This window comes from Heptranchias perlo, chromosome 7 (assembly GCF_035084215.1).
Source record: "Heptranchias perlo isolate sHepPer1 chromosome 7, sHepPer1.hap1, whole genome shotgun sequence".
NCBI classification, from domain to species: Eukaryota; Metazoa; Chordata; class Chondrichthyes; order Hexanchiformes; family Hexanchidae; genus Heptranchias; species Heptranchias perlo.
In genome coordinates, this window is record NC_090331.1 from 71187284 (window position 1) to 71209768 (window position 22485).

Here is a 22485-nt window from a genome sequence, read left to right on the forward strand (position 1 = left end):
GCAAAAAAAGCAAGGGGGGATATAAGGAGAATTTTTTTTTTACGCTGCGAGTTGTTATGATCTGCAATGCACTCTCTGATAAGGTGGTGGAAGCAGATTCAATTGTAACTTTCAAGAGGCAAATGGGTATATAATTGAAAAGGAGAAATTTGCAGGGCTATGGGGAAAGAGCAGGGGAATGGGATTAATTGGATAGCTCTTTCAAAGAGCTGGCACAGGCAAGACGGGCCCATTGGCCTCGTACTGTGTTGTATGATTCTATGATATAAATGCCATGTTTGTCAAGAGGTATATTAATACATTATTAGCCTGACTTTAATGCTCCCCGCCTGGCAGAAACCAGGCTGGGGGTGGGGGGCAGTCACTTACCCCCTCTGATCCCGCTGCCTTCCTGCCATGTCCTGATGTTAACCTGCTTCTTTAAATATGCAGATCGGGTAATATTAGTTGGAGGCCTGAGCAGGGGAGCAGTGACAACTTCCCTATCAGGCCAGACCTGCCGGGAGGTAGGTCATGGGCCAGAAGAGGCCCAGGCAGGTAAGTTTTAAAATGTAATTTTAGGTTTCCTTGTGGGCCAGGAGAAGCAAGGCCTCCCTTGCCCCGTGCTCCCCCAGATTGCATCCACATGCCCCCGTTGCCCCCCTCCCCAACCCCAAACTGACCGCTGAGGACTGTTCCCACGGGTTCCCATCTCCAGCCCCTGGGCCAGGTAGTGGATCTGGCAAGGACTCCAGGAAATTTATGGAAATGAGGCCCAGTTATTAAGATCGGCCGTGTCTCCACGTCCCCAGACTCCCTGCTCGCTAGCGGCACTGTACCCACGTCCCCTTTAAAATCAGGGCCTATGTATCCACAATGTAAATGAGTGTATGTGTGCAAGTGAGTTACAAACTGATCAAGAGGGCTGGACCATATCACCTGACTTAGTTTAGAACTTTCAAGTCACTCCTGGTATCTGTTATTTTACATAATATGACATTATGTGTGTGAAATGTGGAGCTAAATTCTTTCACCATTCCTGTGAAAGTTCTAGGGTTTCTTGCTATTTTCATGGTGTTAGAGAGTCTCAGTGCTGTGCACAGTGACTTTCACAGAAGGATACAATGCTCATTTTGATATTGCTACAAATTTATGAAAAAAACTGCATAAGATTCAAGGAAAATACTGCAATCAGCGGGCTAATTTTTACTTGTGCGACTTGCATTAGCGTCAACACTGATATCAATGCAATTTCATGAGCTGTCGTAAAGAAATGTTTTATTTGGTCCTGAAGTTCATACGTTAGAGCTTTTGAAATAAGATTCATGCGTACATTGAAATCTATTTCTGCTGTGCTTTTTTATTATGTCGGAATTGCCTTTGAGTGGCTGACGTGCAGGACGTTTAAAAGAGCCATTTCCTCACTGGCTTTGGGATCGGAAAACAAAATACAAACTCCATCAAAATAGTCATAAGCCCATTAGAAATTCTTGCCCACCAGGTCACGTGCCAGTCTATCTTGATTAATTTATTTTTGGTTTGTTCAGTGGCTCAGTGTGTGGTGTGGTACTGAGCTAAAAGGAACAGGAAGATCCCAGGTTTGATTCATAAAATGTACTGAGTTGGTTGATTGGCAATTTGCTTAACTATACCTGGGCTGGAGAGGAACTGGCCTCTTGTTCTTGGATACTAACCAGTGGCTCCTACTACTTTAGTGAATATTGGGCAGGGCAGGGATTGGGTTAAGCTGTGATGATCCTTATAGGTCGATACTTCATCCACTCACACTGTCTAGGCTGACACATGAAGAATGGCCACTTGGTTAAGGTCGTCAAGGGCCAGTGGCTCCCAGATACCATGCCCCAAGCATGAGTCATCTCCTTCAGGACATGAGGGAAGTCAAACTGGGAGCAATTTTTTTCCTTTGCATTATTCTTGAGAACAGCCACTTTCAATCGGAGGTGACTGCATTGGCGGTGTGGAGCTGAAGCCAGCATGCAGTGGGAAAATAAAAATCACCCACGCTTTGCCATTGCTAATGAGTATGGAGGGGTGGGGAATAAGGGAATCGAAGTCTGATGCTTGCTATACGTGCTGTTAAATTGAATGATTTGCGCTGTAGCTCCAGGGTTTCCCCTGATCTTCCGCTGACAGGAGATCGGGAGAACTCCTGTGGAAATTCTACCCCGAAATATTATTTTAATAGAAGTATCTCTTTGATGTTTACCTCGCGGTGTTGCACACATCAGATTTCCACTGTATATTCTATTTTTGGAAACACAGTATTAAAGAAAATCACGACACACACTACTGGAATTGCTAAGTGCGATGCAGAAAAGTTTAGTCGGCCTACACAGTGATGATTATTTAAACTGTATTACAAAAAGATATTTTCAGCTGGTCTGTCAGAACCTGCATCTATCTTCAGGCCTTACATATTCTTTGTCGCCTTCTCCTAGGTTCAGCAACAAGCAATCAGCAGGATGAGTCAGAACAGACTAAGTGATGATGTCGACTGATGTTGCATGGCCTGTTGTGGCAGGCAAGGCTCCCAGCTTTGGTTACCATGCCAACTGTCTTTTCTGTATTCAAACATCAGTTCAAAGGCATTCAACATGCAATGAGGTCAAGATACTGTTGTTGTTGCTTTACAGAAGACATGTGTCCCATCCTGTTGCTGACTTAACGTAGAGAAGTGGGCTTTTATTGGCAGAACTTAAGATTGTTTATTTTCACATGTCAAAAGGCTGGATGAAAGAATTAAGTTGCAACTTTTATCTTGTGACTACCTCCTAAAAATATTCTTACAGTGCCAGGTCTACTCAGGTGGTAGCACTCTTATCTGAGTCAGAATGTTGTGGGTTCAAACCAAATCCAGGACTTGGACAGATAGTCTAAGCCAGGGATGTCCAAACTTTTGATTTTTGTGAGACAGCATAGGTGCACACCAGTGGAATTGAGGGCCATCTATAAAATTTTAATACATATTCCCATTAATTTTCATTTTTTTCTCACATTGCTGACGCTAACAGATGTCGGTGTTCTGTTTAGGATTTATGCACCAATGAAGCAGCAGCACTAAAAAGAGTTCTTTCCAAATCTCCAGGCCGACAAAATTCAAGCAGGACTAACTAGTGAATAAGAAATCTAAGTGCAAATAGGACTACGTTGGTTAGGCTTTGTGGGCCTAATGGCTGGGGGTCAAGGGCAAAATGTACCTCTACGGCTACAGGTTGATACCCCTGATACCAAGATTTTACGTTTAAGTACATTTTATGTTTAAGCCTAGAAAATATTGTTAATTACTTTTTATTATAAATCGGTTACGTTGTCATATGAACAAGTAATATCATCAACCTTAATCTCTAGGCTATTGTGTTCTTCTGACTTAGAATCATACAGCTCAGAAGGAGGCCATTCGGCCCATCGTGCCTGTGCCGGCTCTTTGAAAGAGATATCCAATTAGTCCCCTGCTCTTTCCCTGTACCCTGCAGATTTTTTCCCCTTCAAATATTTATCCAATTCCCTTTTGAAAGTTACTTTTGAATCTGTTTCCACCACCCTTTCAGGCAGTGCATTCCAGATCATAACAATTAGACTTTCCTGCAGTTTTTTCCTCCGTATTCAGACTATGCATATACTGCAGCTAACCCGATCTGCAACACCACTCTGAATAAATCCAGTGGGGGGAACAGTGCGGATCGGGTCTTGACCACTTAATCTTTTTGGAGGACTGTCTTTATTTTGCTCCCGGGAACATCTGTCACCCGTCTTTGGCCTGCAAGTCTGTGCAGTTCCTGACTCAGCCTTTGGACTAGGTAAGTCAGCATTCTCCAGATCCCAGCTCGGTTCCCTTCCTGCCAAGTTGACCAAATCTTGAGGTCGACCCCTCCCAGTCAGCCAAACGTAGCTCCACTCCGAATAAATCATTCAAATATTCATCTTGGCTGGAATGGGGATGTTGCTAAGGCCTCAGCACCCGAGCTAAGGAGGGGTAAAATCAGCCAGAGTTCCTGCTCCTGAATACTATCCCGTGACCCTTGCTGAAATTATGCATATACGCATGTTAGGTAAGGACCATATTGGGCCCACCCCCATGATCAAATAATGTGCCAACACTCAATGTCCAAGCTCACGCATTAAGAAATCCTCCTTTGGCAAGGTCCCAGGGAGCTGCTGGCACCAGACCATGCTCCCATTAGAGGCAGCAGCTTCAGAAGAATAGGGGTGAATAGTGCAGAGAGAAAACAAAATTAAATCACTAAGGTGCTCTATAGTACTGCTACTACCATATCTGCCTTAAGACTTATTTGACATGTTTCGGAGAGGGATAGACTCCAGCTTTGATCTTCAGTCTGTGCTCAAATATTTCATTTCAGCTTGTAGGAAGGGGATTCTACTTGGTCTCAGCACCCTGAATTAGGGAAGGGAAAAAATTGATCAGATTTACCATTCTTGATTGATATCCAGTGTTTCAGGAATTGTGCATGTATGAATGCTGAGTGAGGATATGATTGGACTGCAAACGGAAGAAGAAAAATGTGAAGTTGTTGCAATATGTTAATTGCTGGTGAACTAGCAATGGAAAATGCTTTGCTAGATTATGGGTTGATCTCAAAGAATAGGCTAAACTATAAAAATTTACATAGGAAGCATTTATTTATTTTCTTGCATATCCTTATTGAACAACTTGATATTGTAAAAATGAATTATATAGTAAAAGCGTAGAATAAAAGTCAGACAATGATATATTTAAAGACCATAAGACCATAAGAGATAGGAGCAGGAGTAGGCCATTCGGCCCCTCGAGCCTGCTCCGCCATTCAATGAGATCATGGCTGATCTGATTTTTACCTCAACTCCACTTTCCTGCCTTTTCCCCATATCCTTTGACTCCCTTGCTGATCAAAAATTTGTCTAACTCAGCCTTGAATGTATTCAATGACTCAGCCTCCACAGCTTTTTGGGGTAAAGAATTCCAAAGATTCACGACCCTCTAGGAGAAGAAATGCCTCCTCATTTCCGTCTTAAACGGGCGACTCCTTATTCTGAGACTATACCCCCTAGTTTTAGACCCTATCGAGTCCCCTCAGAATCTTGTATGTTTCAATAAGATCTCCTCTCATTCTTCTAAACACCAATGAGTATACACCCAACCTGTTCAATCTTCCCTCATAAGACAACCCTTCCATACCCGGAATCAACCTAGTGAAGCTTCTCTGAACTGCCTCCAATGCAAGTATGTGCTTCCTTAAACTCTATAGTGTTCTCATCACTGTGCCCACTGGCGGCCGTACCTTCAGCCGCTTAGGCCCTAAGCTCTGGAATTCCCTCCCTAAACCTCTCTATCTCGCTCTTTTCCTTTAAGACCCTCCTTAAAACCTACCTCTTTGACCAAACTTTTGATAACTTGTCCTAATATCTCCTTATGTGGCTCAGTGTCAAATTTTGTTTGATAACACTCCTGTGAAGCACCTTGGGACATTTCACTACATTAAAGGTGCTACATAAATGCTAGCTGTTGTTGTCACTGAGATAGTTGGGAGACATTCAAGCCTTGCAGGAGACACAGAAAAGAGCCACAAGATCCCCAGCTTCAGATAATTAGTTAAGAGGAATGACTAAAGAAAATCAACTCTGTGTTTTTGTACCTTGGCCCTTATAGTGGTAAAATTACCCTGTTTATAATGTAGAGTGGATTTGTCAGCAGGAGGAACAATAAAGATGCTACGAGAAAAGAAATCACTACTGCTTACTATCAAGTGGCCCTTAATGGAAAGTGTACCTGTGTAGATGTCTGACGAGGACAATATTCTCTGGAGTTTAGAAGAATGAGAGGTGATCTCATTGAAACATATAAGATTCTGAGAGGGCTTGACAGGTTGGATGCTGAGAGGCTGTTTCACTGACTGGAGAGTCTAGAACTAGAGGTCAGAGTCTCAAGATAAGGGGTCAGCCATTTAGGGCCAAGATGAGGGAACATTTCTTCACTCAGAGGGTTGTGAACCTTTGGAATTCTCAACCCCAGAAGGCTGTGGATGCTCAGTCGTTAAGCATATTCAAGACTGAGATCGATGGATATTTGGACTCTAAGGGAATCACTAATAGTGCGGGAAAATGAAGTTGAGGTAGAAGATCATCCATGATCTGATTGAAGACGGAGCAGGCTCGAGGTGTCGTATGGCCTACTCCTGCTCCTATTTCTTATGTTATATTTTTATGAGGGCAGAGGTGGGCTTGTTTATAATGCCCCTATCGTCAAAAAAAAACTATCAACACATCGTCTAGACTCACAAACGAACAATAACCACTTGGATGAAGTATTTGAAGGCTGCTGGCACCAGTAGATCCATAGTGCAATATGAGTCACAACCCTTTAGAGAGAAGGGAATAACATTTGAAAAGAAAAAAAAAGAAAAATTGGAACAGGAAAAAAAGACATATTTCAAACTGAATAGATGTCAGCAAGGTACGCTGACTTCCTCTGTTCCAATTTGCAGAGTTCAGAAAGAACTCAATGTGGTTATACTGCACACCCACAGCTAGATTTCAGACCTGCTCCGGTTCCTGAATTGCCGTACAACCTGTTCATAAAGAGAAATGGGTCATTTGGACTGGGGCTCCACTTGCATTACTCTGTCCCACTCACAGCCTAAATTAAGCTCAGGTCACTGTTGTCTAGCTACTGCTAGGCTAGAGCAAATAGAGCACATTTACAATTTGGAACATTTTCATTACAACAAAAGTACGCACAAAACGTGCAATATTGATATTTCACTATGAAACCACGATGAGTGAATATTCTTAATTAGTGAATAAAATGTAGGAAGCAGGACTGGAATGTTTTAGTTTTGTTGCAAAACCAGATGACCAATTATATTGGTACATGGACAAATGATGTTTTGTTTTGCAGGGTAATTGTATTGGCAAAAGGTTAATGCCACATAAAATAAATTAAATTAAGAACTCCGACGTTGACTTAAAAGTAAATGCCTTCTTACTTTGGGTTTGAAATTGCATTTTGCAATATTATTAACAAACTCATTAACATGTTCATATGAAATTCCTGTTTATTAGTTTAACTCTTTTGTATTTGCTACTAACCACACATTGCAACTTCAACCAGTCTCTTTTTTACGTCACAATTTGCAGAAAATAGCTTCTGCCCCTAGATTTGCAGCTGTAATAGTGAAAATTCACAGCGACTGATTTGTGTTCGTAGCCTATGGAAGCTTAAAGTTTACTTTTCCATCCTTTTTATTTGTTCCTCCAAGCTCCAATCAAGAAACACGAATTTCCACACAACTACTGTACGACCATGTGTGCACTGAAGTAGTCGGTGCTTGTATTAAGCCATAAATGGAGCAAATAAATAATTGCTTAAAATAAATTGCTCTTTATCCTACACGACAGGAAGATTTTCATGTTAATCCAATATATTTTCTTTCTCCAAAGGATTATAATCATGCCTGATTTGCAAAGTGTTAGTAATAATAAGTATTACGCCTAACTATAACCTATTGTTCCCAATTTACAGTTTGGAATTCTATACAAATTGTTTTCATTTGCAGATGATACCAAAGTAAAGGGGGGGTGGGGCAAGCAACTGAATTTGAGGCAGCTCGGGAATGACAACACAAATTGGACAAAATATGTAAGGGGCCAAACAATGTACAATGTAATATGGACAAATGTAGAGTACTTCACATAGAAAGAAAAATGGGTAATACAAGTCCTCCATGAAAAGTGTTGAAATAACTAAGGATGAAATTATGGGTACGAGTAGACTTTGTGCTCAACGTGATAGAACAGCAACCAACGAAGCAAATAGAATGTTAAGCTATATAAGCCAAAACAGTAGTCTACAATCAGAGGAAGTCATGCTCAAACTGTCTAATGCTCTGGTCAGAACACACCAGCTCTGGTCATTGAGACTCAAAGTAGGCAGTCAAGCCCTGGAGGCATTTCAGAGGAGAGTTACGAGGCTGATCCTTAACGTCAGAGGTCAAGAGCAGGGCAGAGGTTGGGTACTCTCAGGTGGATGTAAAAGATCCTAAGGCCCTATTTCGAAGATGATCAGGGGAGTTCTCCCCAATGTCCTGGCCAATATTTATCCCTCATCCAACACCTAAAAACAGATGATCTGGTCATTGTCACATTGTTGTGCGTAAATTGGCTGCCGCGTTTCCTACATTATAACAGTGACTACACTTCAAAAGTACTTAATTGGCTGTAAAGCGCTTTGGGACATCCTGAGGTCATGACAGGCATTATATAAATGCAAGTCTTTCTTTCTTTACCGTGTGACAGGTGGCTCACATCTTCACCTTTGAAAGCTTCTCCACCATCTACAAAGCTCAAGTCAGAAGTTTGGTGGAATACTCAATACTTGCCTGGGTAGGGATAGCTGCAACAATACTCAAGAAGCTCAATATCATCCAGAACACAGCAATCTGCTTTCTCAGTGCTCCTTCACCACCGGTGCACTATGGCTACAGTACGTGCTATCTACAGGATCCACGATAGCAACTCATGAAACTTACTTTGAGAACACCTCCCTGTCCTATGAACTCTACCACTAAGACAAGAACAGCAATATCATGGGAACATGATCACCTCCAAGTCACACACCATTCTGGTTTGGACATATATTGCCATTTTTTCAGTCACTGATTCAAAATCCTGGAATTCTCTATCTAACACCACAGTGGGAGCACCATCACCACAAGGACTGCAATGGTTCAAGAAGGCGATTCACCACCTTCTCAAGGCAACTAGGGATGGGCAATAAATTTGGCCTTGCCAGCATCATCCACTTCATGAGAACAAATGAAAGAATGACTGAAGTACGAGGCAAGACTGGAGATACTCGGGCTTTTCAGCCTTGAAAGGAGGCATCTGAGATGTGGTCTTATAGAGGTACAGTATACAAGATAGTAAACAGAATGGAAAATGTAAATATGGAAAATTATTTTAAACTAAACCACGAGAATAGGACAAGCAGATAAAGGTTCAAACTAGCATAAGGGAAATTTAGGGCTGACGTCAGGAAGTACTTCACACCAATAGTGACCAACACATGGAATGAACTTTTGGCTATAGTAGTGGAGGCAAAAACTGTGGAATCATTTAAGAAACAGCTGGATACTGTGATAGGGGACCGTAGTGTCTTTCTGGATGGGTGAGCTAAGATTGGCCGAATGGCCTTCATCATCCATATTTATCGTGATCTTGTTAAAAATTTTCCACACCGTTCACCTGACGAAGGAGGAAGCCTCCGAAAGCTTGTGGAATTTAAAATAAATTTGTTGGACTATAACTTGGTGTTGTAAAATTGTTTACAATTGTTAAAAATTGGCAGACTTTCTGCAATACTTTTGAATCCTGTTTGCCTACATTACAAAGTGTTCATTGGCTGTAAAGCACACTGGGATGTCCCGAAGATGTGAAAGGCACCATATAAATCCAAGTTCTTTCTTTGTGTGAGCTGAACCACTTTGTTAAAGTATGTGCCTGCTGGCTAGATAACAGGTTTGAAATACACAATAAAAAAAACTGAGAAAAACCACACCTTACATCCTCGGGGGTTCTATGCATTCTATTGTGGTGTGTTGTCACTTAGCCTTCAAAGATCTAACCTGTTGCTTCCAATGGACGTGTAAACAGAGAACAATTCTGAAATCCTAGTCCCTCCTCGGTTCACACTATTTTTTTCAATACAGGCGTGGAATTCATTCCAACTGAATACTATGTAAAAACAGCAATAGACTAATAAAGCCACTCATTACTTCAATGACTTTGCATAGAGTCTCACTTAAAGAAAGAACTCACTTATACCAGTTTATCGTATAGAGTCACTGTGAAAAACAATTTTTTAAAACTGCCCTGTTATGTTCCCAGCAGAAAGGAGGAAAAAAATGATTGTGCCTTATTTTTGCCCTTGCTAATTTTCTCCCTTATTCTCCCTGAAGGCATTAATTTCTTGATAGGGCATAGTCCCATGAGTGTTAATCACCTTTCAGAACTTCACTCCACTAGTCATTTTTCATGCATGAACTTAGCAACAAGTGTCTGCAGACTATTCAACAGCAGTGGCCATCATAAGTCAAGACCAATCCTGTCTGTCACACACACAGCAATCAGGAGTGGGAAACCTGACTGAATTTCCCCTAACATCAGATGCTGAGGCTTACTGTAGCCTACCATCACCTTAGCTGACATGAGTCAGCTCTGCACGAAGCAGGGATCATAACTGAGATCACTGGACAGTGATCAGGAGCTAGAACCCAGGTATCTGAACTGTGAGCACTTAGGCCAATTGTACTGTCATCACTATAGCAATATGTGAAAGTAGATAACTCAGCACAGATCACGGACCAAAGCTGGAACCACCTTGATCTATATGACTCAGTACTCAGTGTCAATTTCTCACTCAGTGCATTTGGCTAATCAGCCTTGGAGTTCAGAGGCCTTTTTATTTTTATGCATTTTTGTGATCAATATAAAAGTGGCGAAGTAGTTTGTTCATTAACATTATAAAGAGACGTCAGTGGTACAGAAGGCATTTGAGAACATTTATCCACCATCAGGGATTTGTATAATGTTGATGCATGCTGTGGATTCAGCAGCATGCAGATTGTTTTGTTGGCTGAAAAAAATGTTCAAACAAAACCTTTGTGCATTTCCAACAGCAGCAGGGCTTTACGTTAGACAATTTGACTTCATTGAAACTAATTGTTTTAATTCAGACATGCATGATAGATGCAGAAAGTAGAGCCTGATACAAAGCAAATATACTAACACAATGACTGAAGGCATGTGCTACCATTCGAACGAATTGCAAGTTCCCTATTTTGAGTCATTTCACCCCCTTGTCTAGAAAGTTATCTAAGAATCTGTTGGATGAACAGTGCCTAAATAAACAAACAGAGGAGAAATCTTTTTCCGCAGGGAAGCAATAAACATGTGCCTCTATCAAAACATTTGGTCAGACCCTGCAACATTAAGAACCACTTACATTTACATAGGGTCTTTAAAGATGGTGGGTTACATGATCACCTTGAAGGCAGTTGTAATTGGCTTCAGTGGTTACGTTTTATTACACATCCTATAAATTACGATAATTGAGATAATATGAGAGCTTTGATAACCGAGATCAGCCAACTCATCACACATCAGGAGTCAAATCTGAGTCTACACGAGGCAAATGCATTTATGCCTTGGTGAATGAGAGAGCAAGCTGTTGTTTCTAAGTCATGTTTGCAACTGTGCATCTGGCTTCCATAAATTTCCCCCCACTGGCTCTGGGAAGTCTGTAGATGGCAGTGAGCACAATGGTGCTTCACCAAACTGTACCAGGTAGGCCTCTTCTTTGTGATGACATTGCGTATATGCTGGCACCTGGTACAGCTCTACCTGTGGAAACTACCTCTTTTTCTGATGTGCCTGGTCTCTGGAAGCAGCTGTGCCACCTCAATTACTTCACCACATTGCTGCCAATGCCATGACTAGTAATATGATAGAGAGAACACGCTATAAATCTCACATTTCATGTTAAGCTCTGCACTTAAGCAAAGGTCATTCAAGCAAGTGCACCTAAAACATGAAATGGACCAAACAAAAATTAAATATCTGGTTAACTGACCCAATTTAGCCTTCTTTGGTTTGCTTCTCATCTCCATTTAGGTCTACTTGGCATATTTATGACTGCCTATGGGACTGTAGTAATCATCATCTGTGCGGATTATATTCTAGATTGCAGAATGCCCTGTTTGAATTTCATCATCAATTTTGCTGAATTTAAGTGTGCTATTTATCTTACATGAAATGAACAGCTAATGGTGATAATACATATCCTTGCCTTACATTTATTTAATTTTATTTGTATCCAATTACTTAGTCTTAGTTCATCATTAATGCACTGCCATTTTGTTCAAATGTAGAGAGTGCATATTCCTGTCAGTAATCCATCTTTGAATCTATATTAAAACAAGACCATAAATATTTTATTCCTAACCAAGCTATCAAGTTATAAACACACAGGAGTCACTGATCACATAGTTGTTGCAAGTCTGTGCTTATGATATAATAAATGGTTGACTACACAGCAATATATTTTAATAATTATTACTTTCTTGCTGATGCTGATTCTCACTAATGTATTTGTGTTACCGTAAATGGATGTGAATTACTCATGCAACTGATCGTGTAGCAAGGAACTGATCCTCCTTCTCAATTATCTTGCAGCAGTTACAATAGATAGAATGTACATAAAAATCAGTTCATTGGTGAAAGTAACTTGAAGCCATGCATCTGTTCTAAATGTTTGTCTTTTAATACACCACACAGAAGTTACTATGATTTGTCTTTTAACATTTCAGACAGCAAGAGTTGCAGTATTTTGCTGAATGTAGGGCAGAGTTTCCTTCTTCCCGTTTTTGTCAATTTTCTCCTCTGCTTTTCTCTCCTAAAGGAGCGGCGGTAAGATACATTGCCAAGTATGCTGTCTAATTTCTCATCCAAGTGACCATTTGAGGCAGTGAATATTAGTAGGCTATTCACATGCAAACGTGATTCTGTTTCTACCTCAAAACACACATACGCACTTTCCAACAGGGATCGCTGGACAGTGAACAGAAGCTGGAATACTCCCTGATTTTTCCCCTTCTTATCCCAAGACATTGACGTCAACTGTGGTATCCCATCCCCCCCTCCCCCCCCAGATGAGATCAAATATCTAAGCTGAGACTGGGGACTTCTGTCTGCCAACTTCTTGTAAGAACAGCTCAGCTTTGTGATACACTATCTTTGTGAACTGAATCAGCAGGTTTAATTCAGCAAGTTTATGGTTAATAACTATCATATTGGTTTATCATTACACTCTTCATAATAAAATAATTTATAGCTTGTGATGGGTGTATATGAGGGGGAATCTATTATGGCTTATTACATTTTATTAGTATGACGACCCTTAGGGAAGTGACTCCCTGATTAAAGTTGAAAGCTTCCTATAAGTTACTGGCATTTATCAGTCTGTATACACACATCTTCACTAATGACCTGGTTGAGAACTATTGCTGTAACCCAGGCTTTATGTATTAGTGTAAGTCGGATTAACAGAATTGTCCCAGTTAATTGTTACAGTACGTTTAGTTACACATTATGTTCTTCTTTTGTTTGTACTCAAGCACTGCATCCTAATGGGAAAACATTTTTAACTCCTTCTCTGACAATTTTCTCTCTACCTTTTTGAAAATGCTAACTTATGCTTGGGTATCATTCCATGGATAGCAATAGTTCTCTGGTCCTTCAACAAAGTCGGCATAATTGATGTGTGAGCCCTGAGTGAGAGAGTCGGTGGACAATTGGACCAGGGGAAGGGGTATTATTTTTTTTGCAACTTTTCTACCTTCTTATCCCAGATACTGGTATTTTAGGCTACTTTCATAGGTGAGTCTTAGCTCCCTACAGCCTTGAGAGTGTCTAAATTAGTTCTGGCATCTAGGTAATTTTCTGAAAGCGAGACCAGGATAATGAACAATAAACCTTTCCGTAAGTTGCTTTAGCTACTGGATCTATCCTGTTCCTTCACATCAACTTTCTTTCATCTTAAAAAAAAGTGGGAGAGCATCACAACATCAGATCTCATTTCAGATTTTAACGAACAAGCATATTTATTGGCCAAAAGATAAACAAATTAATATATAAGAGTGATATAATATAGATATTACACTAACCAACTTCTTGAATGAAGATAGTAAGTGGGTGCAATCTAACGGCAAGTTATTATTTTACAGATAGCCTTTAAATACGCAGTATTCTTTCCTCATCGTAGTCTTTCTAACTGCGGGAGCTAATTGGCCTAGCCTATTTCTCCAAATGTTCCAACCAATTAACGATTTGAACAGTTGAACTATTCAAAAACTACCCGATCATTTGCCAGGGCTTGTTGGAATTAAATAACTGTCCATCAATTAAAAAGGAGCTGCCAGTCATACACATAACTGAACAAAGCACAAAGTATGTTGTTGTTTGAATGTGGTTTGGCTCTTCCCTTCAAGCCTTCTGTAGCTTTGGAGACAGTCAAATATACCTTCCCAACATTTGTACTGAATTAGGCTGGAGTCTAGCTGATTTTTAAATTTCTTGAGGCTGATTTTCTTCTCTAGGCCTCTGTTGGGTGGCTGACAGGTCCAATGTATCGGTGGTGCTCTGTTCCTGTAAGGTGAGGATCCTATTGAATTTTCCTGGCCTGGGCTATTTATAGGGTCCACCTCTTGGCAGGGCCTTGTGCTAGGTTGGTAAGTTGGGGGTGGGGGGGTGCAGAAACAGAAGTACAACTGCAGCTCTGAGAGTAATGGCCCCTCCTGCCTCTAACATGGTTATGCGGGGCCTGCAGGCGTACACCCAAATACTACAATTTAGGAAACCCCAAGAAAGCCCGGGGCAGCGTAGTGAGGGTGGAGACCTGATGTAATGGGTCTCCACCCCCATTTCCTCTTCACAACACCTGGGAACTAATTTGTATCCCAGGTGCAAAGAAGAAAATCTACACTCATGTGCCTCGTGACTGAGCTAAGACTAGACAAGATGCTTCATTTTTGTCACAAAGGCTATCACACCTAAGCCCGATTCAGTCGTCCACATGTGGGCAACTTCCAATAGCAGCCTCTAGGTACCAATCAGTTTTCTCCCTTCGCTTCCACATTTCAAGTTGCTGACTTCTTAATAGGCTATAGCACCACTGGCATCCAGGCACTCTTCGGGACCTGGCCCAATTGACCTCTGAATCCTCCTCCAGCCATACAAACCATTGAGATCTTTATGCGCTTCCAATTCTGGCCTCTTGCGCATCTCCGATTATCATTGCTGCACCATTGGTGACCCTACCTTCAGCTGCATAGGCCTAAACTCTGGAATTCCCTCCCTAAACCTCTCTCCTCCTTTAAGGCGCACCTTAAAACCTACCTCTTTGACGATCTCCTGACTCCCCAAAGCCTTTCCATCATCTACAAGGCACAAGTCAGGAGTGTGATGGAATATTCTCCACTTGCTTAGATGAGTGCAGCTCCAACAACACTCAAGAAGCTCGACACCATCCAAGATAAAGCAGCCCGCTTGATTGGCACCCCATCCACCACCCTAAACATTCACTCCCTTCACCACCGGCGCACTGTGGCTGCAGTGTGTACCATCCACAGGATGCACTGCAGCAACTCGCCAAGGCTTCTTTGACAGCACCTCCCAAACCCCTGACCTCTACCATCTAGAAGGACAAGAGCAGCAGGCACATGGGAACAACACCACCTGCACATTCCCCTCCAAGTCACACACCATCCCGACTTGGAAATATATCGCCGTTCCTTCATTGTCGCTGGGTCAAAATCCTGGAACTCCCTTCCTAACAGCACTGTGGGAGAACCGTCACCACACGGACTGCAGCGGTTCAAGAAGGCGGCTCACCACCACCTTCTCGAGGGCAATTAGGGATGGGCAATAAATGCTGGCCTCGCCAGCGACGCCCACATCCCGTGAACGGATAAAAAAAAAATCATCTGTCCTAATATCTCCTTATGTGGCTCAGTGTCAAAATTTATTTGATAACGCTCCTGTGGAGTGCCTTGGGACATTTTACTACCTTAAAGGTGCTATATAAATGCAAGTTGTTGTTGTTTATTCATTTGTAAGCCTTCACTGTGAGCGTTAACAGACTATTCAACAAATGGAAACCCGAGCTTGATCCTGTCCTCACCAAATGTCCGCACCGTACCCTTCTATCAGGGATTGTGCATAGCAATCAGGTGTATAGCAATCATCCTGTAGGATGTTTGGGTGATGTGCCTGTCACGGTTGAACAGCTGCCAGTGTGTGTGACCTGAGTTGTGGGTGCGCGGCTTGCAACAGTAGTAATGTGCGAGGGTGAGAGGAAGCATCTGATTGGAAGAGTTGAGTACTGATTGAAAGAGTTTGTTGGTGTGTGGGTGATGGGGGGTGTAGTGCGTGGAGCAGTGGATGCGGCTGATGGTGTAGTAGTTCGTAGGAAATGTCACTTGACAGTTGACCTCACTCATCTTGACCACTTGTGTCAAAGCACTGAACTTCTTCCTGCACGGCATCCATGATCTTGGTGCTATGCACCGGACATTGACTTCGTCCCCTACTGCCTTGGCAGCATATGTCTGGAGGGCCTCCTGCCCCCTCTGTGGATATAAGATGCCCCTTCTGTCCACCTCATGCACCAAGGCCTCTACTGCATCAGCAGAGAACCTTGGTGCATGCTCTCTCACAGGCCTGGTACAAACTCAGATCGACAGACTGGTGAGGTCTGGCATGCAGATTGGAGGATGTGGGATTTAGTGGTGCGGAACATTTATTCAATGTTTTTAACATAACTCAACAGTTTATAAATATAGGGATGGGACCTGCATCTGTGTTTTACGTGTGCGATGTCTGATCTCTCCGTGTGGACCCATATCTTATTTTTTGCAAATAAGAGGTGCAGGCTGCCTTTACGTGGTGCTAGCCACTCATGCGATATCGGGGGCCCTCCTGCTGGTGAGCAGCCACTCAACAGCGCAGCTAGGCCAGGCTGCTCGCAATATCAGGTAAATGACCAGGCAGCTTGAATCTCACGTGCTGCCTGCATCACAACGACCGGGCGCGGGTTAATCGCGCACCGCGACCCTGCGCCTGAATTCGGGGGTTATTGAATTTAACCCCTTCAGATTTTAGGTGTTTCTATTTTTTAGAAGCAGATTTGATAGGAGAGGCTTACCTCTGCTTTGACCAGCTGTATTCTATACCCCACTGTTGGGGAACCAATAACATTGTGGACACAAAAAACAAGGGCCTCTGACAATGATGTTGGATTAAGGGAGCTAGTGACTTGCATTTGGCACAGCCCAGAACTGGCATCCTCCTTAAAAAGTAAAAAGGGTGAGTGATGCATGGAGGCAACTCTCCTTAGGTATGAAGAAAATAACTGGGCAACATAAAAGTGCCTTTCGACCTGTCAATTGAAGGCTATTTGGATTATACATTCACTATACATGTTAGTAAGCAACAAGTTGTTTTTGTGAAATACTTTTTTTTAAATGGGGAAAGAAATTTAAATTTCCCTAGGCTTTTTGCAAAACATAGTCTGACGATTAATTTCACTTACCTTGGTCACAATACCCCCAATATATATGTTGCTTGTTCATTAGACTGAATCACCCATTCTCTCGTAAACACATATTCCAGTTAAATTACATTTACAGCTTTAAATTTGTATAAAATCCAGAACCTGAAGTGTTATATCCTGCCATTCCTGCATTTTGTGAAATGCCCAAGACTGGAACAAATGTTTGGTTCCAACTGCAATACGACAGATCACAGTGAGTCCATCTACCCATGTTGTTTGGATCAAAATCAATTTTGCAGGAGTCTGGCAGCAGGTAAATTCTGCAACAGCTTGTTGTTAAAGATGGGAGCAAGTGGGAAAAGACATCAGAATGTGGCGTTAGACTGTTCCTGGCAAACTATCTAGATATCAACTGCGTGAAGGAAGATTCCTACAGAGGTTAGAGGAACCAAATGCTTGTGACTGAGCATGAAATGAGTCAGGCATTAATAGACTGTACATTATGGGCTAAAGGAATTTCAGTTCTGACTCTGCTATAACTAACCGGAAAGGTGTGCAAATGGAAACGGCTGAAACTGTGTGAATGTGTAAGCAACGATTATGAGTTGTACGTGTGCAAGAGAAAGTATATGTGCAAGTGTTTCATTCCAATGTGTAAACAGGCCTGCTACAAAACATTTACTTGTCCATAGTGTGCATCAGCCTGTTTTAGAAATTAGCAGAACAGAACTGTTGTAATGTGGGAAATGCGACAGCCAATTTGCACACAGCAAGGCCCCACAAACAGCAATGTGATAATGACCAGATATTCCGTTCTAGTGATATTGGTTGAGGAATCAATATTGGCTAGGACACCAGGAAGAACTTCCCTGCTCTTCTTCAAATAATGCCATGGGATCTTTTACATCAACCCGAGAGGGCAGACTGGGCCTTGGTTTAACATCTCATCCGAAAGATGGCACCTCCGACACTGCAGCACTCCTTCAGGATTGCACTGGAGTGTCACCTTAGATTTTGTGCTGAAGTCTCTGGAGTGGGACTTGAACAGCCTTCTGACTCGAGAGTGAGGAGGTCACTTAGAGTTTTGGTCATTGTGACATTAGGGAGCCATCCAAACTTTCTAGACAGTGCAGAGGAAAGTAACCAAGCTGATCCCTGGTGTTAGAGAAGAGCTATGAGGAACAATTTGATAAGTTAGGGCTCTTCAACCATGAAAAGTGTTATCTGACAGGGGACCTCACTGAGCTACTCAAGATAGAGAATGTAAAACTAAAAGAATACCATTAGATATGCCGGGGTAGCAGGACTCTGAAAGCCAAGTTTAGGTCGGACGCCAGCAAATATTAATTTGTTTAAACAGAGCAAGATCAACCACTTCAAATGGTTGTCATGAAGAGTGGTTAAAGCCAGTATTCTGGACTCATTTAAGAAACAGTTAGATGTTGTAATGAAAAGAGGATAGGATTGTCTCTGTGTAAGGATGAGATCAAATGGGTTGAAGAACCTTCTTCATTTGAACCTACTTTGTGATCCTCTGATGATCAGGAGAGAAGATGAGAATACTGGAGGGAGGGGGATGGCTCTATTTTATAATAAATAGTCCATTCTATTTAATAATTGATGTGGAGATGCCGGTGATGGACTGGGGTTGACAATTGTAAACAATTTTACAACACCAAGTTATAGTCCAGCAATTTTATTTTAAATTCACAAGCTTTCGGAGGCTTCCTCCTTCGTCAGGTGAACGATGTGAAAATGAGGATTTCGAGGATTTCATTTTCACATCGTTCACCTGACGAAGGAGGAAGCCTCCGAAAGCTTGTGAATTTAAAATAAAATTGCTGGACTATAACTTGGTGTTGTAAAATTGTTTACAATTTAATAATTGAAGCAGACATTTCAAATTTTACTAATTAAAAAAAACACTACAAATAATGCTTTAATGCATTTCTCCATTGTGCTGTGGAGCCTTGACCACACGCATACTTCATGTGCGAGTCTTGGTATTGAAAACCACCATGTTATTTTGCTATGAGCCTAATTCTGCCCTCCACCTTGCATCCACATACATGTACTGTCTCAGTAAGATGCACTGGATAGTACTAGGAGTGGGAACATTTGCATTGTTAACCATAAACCTTCAAATAAAATGTTATCCCATCAGCTGGATAAAAATTTTAAAAGCTGAAAAGCATTTAAAGCTGTTTTCTAAAATCTGCATGAAAATCAGCCCTCAGCTATCAGTGTAATCAATGCCACTGAGCTGAGTGCACTTTGCCTTTGATGTGCAGCTACAGTTTGTCTGCTTCTCTGCTGTTGGCCTGAATTTAACAAATCAGCATCACACAGGAAACACCACTTTCGAGGAAGCACAAGTGTTCTGATAAAGAATAAAGGAAAATGCATGAGGATGTCTCCTAAAATTTGCATTGTCAATTACTTTCTCAGGTAGATCGAATACTGCCTTAAAGGCTTCAAAGGCTCAACCGCAATAAATGTTTGGCTTTGTAACCTTTGGCACACATGATGAAAAACTACACCAAGTGCTGCAATCCTTATTTTTTGATTGATTTACATTGTTTTCAAATGACAATGAATTACACCTAGTCATGGAGAAGATTGATTCAGGCCATAACATCAGAAGATATTTGCTAATTTAGCTCCTTGGCTCGACGTCTATTTTAAGGTTACATCTCTGCAAAGCACTTTGCGACATTTTTCGATGTTAAAGGTGCTACAGAAATGGAAGTTGTTGTTGTAATGTTAGATTGAAATGTAACCAAGCACTGTATAGACTCAGTATTCAGCGCTTTGATTTTAAGAGATATGGTCACTTCAATAGGAAATGTATGTTACAAGGCTGCAACACATCAAAGCATTCAGCTGCCATAAACCATGAAGCATGTTCCTCCGCCCCGTTTCCCCCTCTTCTCCTGGAGGCACCGTCTCATGCTGGGATACAGTTCCACGGGCACAGACAGCCCTCCAGATCTCAACCAAGTGCCATTTTTCACGTGAGGAATAGAGCATAGGTGTTGGCAAGTTATTGGATCATGGTGGGGATCAGAGTACAGCCTTATCTGATTCTCACCCAAAATCCACAAATTTATTTTCTATCAGGGGTCACAAGTCAGCCATCAGAGGCAGCTCTTTATAATTGTATGTAATTTTCTTCTTCCCATGAGGGCATTAGAATGAAGTTCACCATATGGTAGTACATTGATCTTGACTCAAAAGACCTCCTGTTCCAGAACAGAACCTGTGGGAAATGATGGTATACTTTAAAACACATCACTTCAAATTCCTCATTGAATAGTGCACTACCACACATTAATACTCAATCACAAGCCAAGCAGCATGAAAACTAGATAAACTAGCTACCATAGGAACAGGAGTAGGCTATTCAGCCCCTTGAGCCTGTTCCACCATTCAGTTAGATCAAGACTGATCTGTACCTCAACTCCTTTACCTGCCTTTGCTCCATATCCCTTGATACACTTATCCAATTAAAATCAATTGACCCAGCATCCACAGCCTTTTGAGGGAAAAAAGTTCCAGATTTCTACTACCCTTTGTGTGAAAATGTGCTTCTTAATTTCACTCCTAAATGGCCTAGCTCAAATTTAAGGCTACGCCCTCTTGTCCTGGATTCCCTCAAGAGGAAATAGTTTCTCTGTATCTACCCTATTAAATCCCTTTATCATTTTAATGATCCGGATTAGATCACTTGAGAAGTTCAAAATGCTGAAATTCAGGAAAAGTCCTGGCAGCAGTGTTGTGCTTTTTTACCTCTCCTACAGCATACATGCTCTGTGATTGAGGGTGCTTCGCTGAATTACCTACTTACAGGCTTTTGTCAATACCACGTTGTGCTAGCTGCAAGGATGCTTACAAGAGTGGGTCAGGAATGGCTCTCCTTCATTTCAGTTTTCCCTTCTCCTGGTTGGGAGATGGCTGGCTATCACCTGGTGCCTTGTCATAGCAGCACAGCTAAAACATGAACTCAACAGTGTAGGGCTACGGCAACTGCATCTTCCACTGTTACAGCACCGTACACTGGTGCAACATACTCCACCATTCTACTGCCACACTCTTGGGTGAGTTCTGTGGTAATGCTGCTAATTCTACATATAAATAATTTTAACATGGCGGGCTGCGTACAACTCTGTCCACCATACTACGAAACAGACATCCAGGCATTGAACTGGGTGCAGCGAAAGGCAATGGAATTGATAGCTCGGATTACGCACCAGAGATACAAGCAGAAGTCGGGAATATTTACTCATTAAGGTATGGTTATTATTTCACAACCAGGGAAACAAAATGAAGAAATACTGACATTAAACAAAGTTTCAGTATATTTGCTTGCTTACCATGAAAACCTTCTTTTGCCATGGTTTTTCTTGGCTGCTGACACTGCATTGTTTTACAACAGCTAATGTATTTTTCGCCATGATGATCCATTAAAAGTCAACACATGTTTGCTATTTTCATGGTTTGGATGTCTGAGATTTGGGACTCATTATATTAATGAACATAAAATGGATGCTTAAAATTGGACAGCAAACTTATCAACTAAATACATGTGTTGGAATTATACTTTCCACTTTGAGTAAGTAACACAATAGCTGTTGATAGCTGGCATAGCTGAATTTCTGAAAGGGCTCACCAGTGCTCTACAGCTTGTAACAAGCTTTTCTCACACGCTAATTACAATAGTTATGCGATTAAAATGTTTCACAGAACTTTTGAAAATTCACTGGTGGCACAGACTGACACTAATACCAGCCCATGAATTAAATAGCATAATAATTTGTGTTTCCTACCTTGCACACAGAACTTCAGCTCCTTCACATCTGTTACTGTTGTTGAAAAGAGCTTCTCTGGGACTTTTTTACTCATACGGTTATAGTTCCTTCGCTTCTTCGTCTCACCCCAAAGGTTGGAGCCTCCATGCATGCTAGGAATGTTGAGGATTGCAATTCCTTCCAGTGATGTGTTACTTAGGTCAAGGACAATACCATCGCACTGGAAGATATAAATCACAATACATCATTTTCTTTAGTTAAACTGCTTAACTCAATCTTCCAAAGTCAGAAGGGAGATGCAGAATAAACTCCATCTCATCAACCATTTATACTTTGCAGGGCTGAAAGAACACTTGCATAATTCTCATTTCACTTCAACGATCTGGCTCTCATCCACATTAAAGAAAAAAATATGTTAAGCTCACTCTTGTGATCTGAATGGAGTTCAGATAAATCCAAAACTGTTTGAGGGTGGTTATTACATTAGAGGAATACAGCCGATGACAGAAAATGTAATTCTCCCCTCATCAGCTGTATTCCTAATCTAAAGGTGCAATTAAAAGAGATCAGAGGTCT

General features: G+C 41.6%; 1 protein-coding gene across 5 annotated transcripts in view; it reads right to left on the bottom strand.

The window, feature by feature from the left end:
* LOC137323846 (diacylglycerol kinase beta-like) overlaps positions 1 to 22485 on the bottom strand; it is a 479766-nt gene that overhangs the window by 19095 nt on the left and 438186 nt on the right. For 4 of the 5 annotated variants that reach the window (XM_067987851.1, XM_067987849.1, XM_067987847.1 and 1 more), the window contains one exon: positions 21928 to 22129. In XM_067987851.1, the coding sequence (XP_067843952.1) occupies positions 21928 to 22129 (202 nt within the window). Of the gene's footprint in view, positions 1 to 10996; positions 11087 to 21927; positions 22130 to 22485 lie in introns of all 5 variants that reach the window. The other variant, XR_010963457.1, reaches the window with a different exon arrangement.